Source organism: Apaloderma vittatum, unplaced genomic scaffold (assembly GCF_000703405.1).
Source record: "Apaloderma vittatum isolate BGI_N311 unplaced genomic scaffold, ASM70340v1 scaffold29213, whole genome shotgun sequence".
Classification (NCBI taxonomy): Eukaryota; Metazoa; Chordata; class Aves; order Trogoniformes; family Trogonidae; genus Apaloderma; species Apaloderma vittatum.
In genome coordinates, this window is record NW_009707925.1 from 10,638 (window position 1) to 15,720 (window position 5,083).

The 5,083-nt window shown below is 49.9% G+C and overlaps 1 protein-coding gene across 1 annotated transcript in view; it reads right to left on the reverse strand.

Moving 5' to 3' along the window:
• LOC104271651 (ubiquitin-associated protein 2-like) overlaps window positions 1–5,083 on the reverse strand; it is a gene marked incomplete at its 3' end in the record, with an annotated part of 18,374 nt that overhangs the window by 10,540 nt on the left and 2,751 nt on the right. Inside the window, 6 exon segments of the mRNA XM_009866380.1 lie at window positions 306–365; window positions 1,833–1,945; window positions 2,207–2,252; window positions 2,939–3,034; window positions 3,334–3,357; window positions 3,360–3,495. Of these exon segments, the coding sequence (XP_009864682.1) occupies window positions 306–365; window positions 1,833–1,945; window positions 2,207–2,252; window positions 2,939–3,034; window positions 3,334–3,357; window positions 3,360–3,495 (475 nt within the window).

Genomic DNA, 5,083 nt, shown 5'->3' on the forward strand with positions numbered 1-5,083 from the left:
GACGGCGCCTACGCTGCCTCCCCTCGAGGGATTCTCTGTCCTCGGTGCGGCGGACACGGAGCTGCTCTGGGCGCCAAGAAGTTAAAATTGAGATAATCCCCGCGTTTGGGTTACCCTCTGCCCATTTACAGACCGGGTGTCAGCGTTAGTAAAAGCACAGTTAGAACAAATGGCAAATATCCGTTAAATTAAGAGAGAAGAGCGACATATCCACAGATATTTCAGGGTTTGTTTGGTTTTTTTTTTTAAAAAAAGCTATAAAGTAAAGGTATCCGGGGCAGTTAGTGCACCTGGATGTATCGTACCAGGAGCAGTGTCAAATTTTCGGGGATAATTTGACCCCTCACCCCCAATGAAATCAAGTCCTGAAACATAAAAAAAAAAAAAAAAAAAAGAGACAACGAGTGAAATTTTGACTTCAAGAAGCGAAGGTGAGTTTCACTGCCCCCATGTACACCAGTTCACGTTGTACCTGTGGATATTGTGAATGTAAAGAGACGCCTGCAGCTACTAAAATGGAAATAAAACGGGTGAACAGCGTAGCCACACGACAAAACTCCACGTCTGTGCTGTAACACGGGAGCAAAGCCGAGTCGTCCCGTCCCAACAATCTTCAGTTCCCCCCCCGAAGCCACTTTTTGTTCCTTAATTCCACAAAACGCAGAAAAAAAACCAACCACACAAGAGCCTCTTCAGACCAGACATTTAAACTTCCAGCACGTGGAGTTTATCCACTCCCATCCCTTTTTATCTTCAAAACCAGGCTTGTTTCCCCTCCCCTTTCAAGACAGCTCTTGGGTTCCTGGGAGGTAAAAAAGACAGAAAAAACCAGCCCACCCCACAAAAATCAACCCAAAAAGCCCCTCCAGAACACAAATTGACCAAAAAACCCCTGTGCTAACAGTGTGTAGTAAAAGGCATCAGGATTTACTGTATTTTCTTTCTCTCTTTCCAAAGCTATCGGGTTTTCAGCAAACACAAGAAAAATGGGAGCGGCCTAAAGCAACACGACTACGGCTGTGAACGCTTCTCAAAAAACCAAGGGGTGGTTTTTACGTGGACGCTCAAAACGGGCTTCACAGCGGGGCCAGATCGCTCCATAAAAAATAAAAGAACCCCCAACACAAAGCCCCCAAACCACCAACCGCTCCTAAAAAAAACCCCCAAAACCAGACTAAAAATTAAGGATTGTCCCTTGCGACTCTGTCCAGTTACCACGCTGCAAAAATCTGAGTTCTTGGGTCTTACTTGAAACAACAACAACAACAAGATCGTTTTTCCAATGTGGGCAAGAGCTCATGAACCACCCAGTGAAAAAACCATTTGCTTCAAGCAAGGAAGCGACGGAGGTTTCTTTTCTGCTCGTCCTAGGGCAGCTGGAGCAAGAAGACCTCGAGAGAGAGAGAACGCTCGCCAGGCTGAAATCGAGAGCAAGACGTCAGAGCTCCAAGCCACGCTCTCTGGAGGACGCGCTAAATATCGGGAGAGCTTGTGTGCGTTTATCACACCATGGTTTAAAAAAAAGAAAAACGACATTTCCAGAGAGGCAGCGTGGTTTCTCCCGGAAAATAAGCGGGGACAAGCGTTGCCGTGTCTCTGTCGCGCACGAGATGACAACACAACGTTCTTCCAGCTCCCAATTGCCAACGCGGTCACCCCAACCGTTGCGTGCAAACACACGGGGTCACCGAAATCCCCGAACCAACAACCCATCACTCTGTCCTCAAGCTACAAGACCTACGCGGACCCACCTCGGCGCAACTGGAAGGACAGAAAATCCGCTTTACATCGTACAACACAGAACACAGAGCGCGCGCGTGAAGGCCACCTACTCGTGCCGTCGTCCGGCTCGAAGCTGCCGGTGTTGTTCCACGTGTTGTTGTTGCTGTTCCCGTAGTTCTCCTCGGCGCCGGCCGGCTCTGCGTAGTCGGCCGGGTTGAAAGTTCTGGAAGAAATCGGGAGGTTGGAAATTTCCATTCCCTCTCCCCGAAGCGTTTCACACTCGACCATCTTTGGTCAGAGCACGCTGTGGCTCAAAAGTTCTTGGAACACTTCAGCTACCCCGGTCATTCCCAATTTTAAGTTAGCACGAAACAGTTTTGGCTTCATCAGCAAAAAAAGGAAAATCAGAACACAAATGGTACTATTCACACACATTGATTTATTTTTTTTTTTTTTTTCTGTGTTTTGTACCAGAGAAACTTACCCCATGCCTTGGGCAGAAAACCTTCCCCCTCGCCTTCCAGAGCCACCTGTGAAACACAAACAGGCGCCGAGCTGAGCATCGCCGGGAGAAGAAACACTTAAACACGTGGAGTTCTGACGCCCAGAACACGAAAGCAGTGAGGATCTTCCTGAGTTAATGGGATTTCCAGCAGCATCTTTTTATATATATATGTAAATATGGGAATGACTTCAGCTGGAATAAATAGGGCTGCACGACTCCAGGCTCAGATGAGGTTTCCACCTCGCACAAACCCGTAAGTACCAAACCCCAGGTTCTGATTTCTGCGGCGCCTGTCTTCAGTGACCGTTCCTGAGCAGCGCAGGTTTTGTGGAAAAATTAATTTCTGCTGCCGAGCGTCTAAAACCAGCAACGGTGCTCAGAGATGTGCGTGCAAGAACAAGGAGGATCCAGGTGCTGGGGCTAACAAGCAGCTGGTCCACCTGCCAGAACAGTCACCTCACTTTAACTTCCCACTTCTACATAACAAAGCCCTATTTCTATTTTTTTTTAACGCAGGAAATGCTTCTACCACGCTTAAGAAGAGGATGCAACGTGTAGGCAACTCGGTGTAAGCACAGGAAGAGAGAAATCAAGTGCTTCTTTGCAGTTTGGCAATTCCTCCTGTACAAGAGGCTTTCAAACCTCCCAGACAGGGATACGCCGTCGAGATTCTTCTCCTCCCACTCCCTCTGACCTCAAACCCGCGTGTACCTCGGCCTCGGCCACGTCCCCGCCTTCCTCTTTCTGTGCCTCTTCCAGAAGATCCTCCAGCTTTGCCACCGTCCAACCCATTCTCCTGGCCCCGAACTGAAAGACACAACAAAGACAATTTCAAGATTCATCCTGCTTTAGAGAAATCTGAGACCAGACCTCAAACACCCACGACCTGTTGGGAGACCACGGAGCCAAGCGCTCCCCTCCCAACTTTTATTTAAGCCGATGGCACCGAAGAATCAATCAAGGGATCATCCCACACAGGGGAGCCCCAAGCAAATCGCCGCACACAAAGAGGGTTTTCCTCAAAGACCGCGTGCCCGAGCTTTGCCAATAGCGCAGAGCGGCTCGGTGTGCACCGCTACGGGCGTTACGGAAGGGCAGGTGCGTACACTCTCTGCCACGGCTGGCACCCGTCTTGTTGGCCCGCCGCGTCGTCTGCTGAAATCCCGCTCCCTCTCTCGGTTTTCTTTGCTTTCTTCGCTGGGTTCGGTTTGCCCGCTCTCCTTCTGTCCCGAGACGCCTTTCTTCTTCCCGACCATCTCCCAGGAATGCTGCAGGTTTGCAGAGCGGGGAGAGAGAGAGAAGGAAAGCAAGATCAATGCAAGATGCAAACAAAAGACATATTAAACGGGCTACAGAGAATCCTAGAATCCTTCAGGTTGGAAAAGCACCGTGGGATCATCGAATCCAACCACTGCCCCTGCTCTGCAAAGCTCACCCCTAAACCATCTGCCCCAGCACCACATCTCAACGAGCTTTAAACACCTCCAGGGATGGCGAAGCGTGTCCAGACCAACTTTTTTTTCCCCAAAGAGTCCATCAGCCTATGCTAGAGTCCAGCTTCTTCCTTCAAGGAAAGCTTCCTCACAGCTAAGTGGCACGCAGTTTGAGGCAACAGGACATGAGTTATTCTATTTCTGCAAAGATCTACTAAAGTTCAAAACCTGGATAAATTTACCCTGTTGGGGGGAAAAAAAATACCCAAACCAACCCCAAAACTCTCTGCCATTTCATACAGGTCACTGTTGTAGGGAGCTCTCGGAATAACTCAGGTAAATGTTCCAAAGTGTTGCACAGTCAACGTTTTGGGGTAAATTGTTCTCCTGGATGCAGAGTGATTTAACAAAATGCCTTCCCTAAAGAGCAGCCCACAGAGACAGGAGTATCACAGAGGCAAGTTCAAGTCATCCCAAGCTCAACGGTGAGAAGTCAGAGTCTCCAGCTCACTGCCAGGGGCCTGCATCCGTTTATTTTATGAGTCCGCAGCAGTTTCATGCTCTTAAACTGATGCTGCACAGTTAGAACGATTAAAAAGAGTCACAAGTCATTGACAAAACACCTGAAAACATAATCACAGACAAGCTGGTTTTGGATGGAAACATGCAGGGACAGTGATAAAACAAACAAAACCAAGAGACAGAGCCACAGACTGCCCTAAAACCCAAAGCTTCTGAAGTCTCTCTCCATAAGTATCTGGCTCAGGAGGAGGTTTAGGAAAACATTGACTCTGAATACCGTAATTTTAAATGAAATCTCACCAAACACAAAGGTAACGGTAGCTCCTTTGCTGTTGGGAAGGTGGCACCTCCCGAGTAACAAGCTCGGCAGGTGAGCTGTCTTCATCAGCGCCGCAGCGCTCGAGCAAATTCACAAGCCTGGTTCTTATCAGAAAATTCCCTTCACAGGATTGCTGCACAGCCTGAACCCCGGCCAGAAGCAGCTCCAAGACCTTTGACCGACGGCCCCGCAGAGGCTGCCTGTGCTCAGCGACGCGGGCACCAGCCCCCCGCGGCACCGTGGGCTGGAGAAGGAGCTGGCACGCGGGGTTTCGCTCTGCCAGCCCCGTTTCTGCCTCTACAAACCTCCCGCAGTAGCTGTGTCCTGCCCTGCTGCTGGGTGTCTGCAGCTCGAGCGAAGAGGTACCGCTGACAGAATGTGGTTTGCTGGGCGTTATCCTGGATGCTGCTTCCACAAGCAACGGGATTATTATAGAATCCTAGAGTGGACGAGGCCGGAAGGGACCTCAGAGATCAGCTGATCCAGCCTCTCGACCAGCCCAGGTTGCTCCAGGTTCATCCAACCTGGCCTTGAACACCTCCAGGGAGGGGCAGCCACAGCCTCTCCGGGCAATTTATTTCA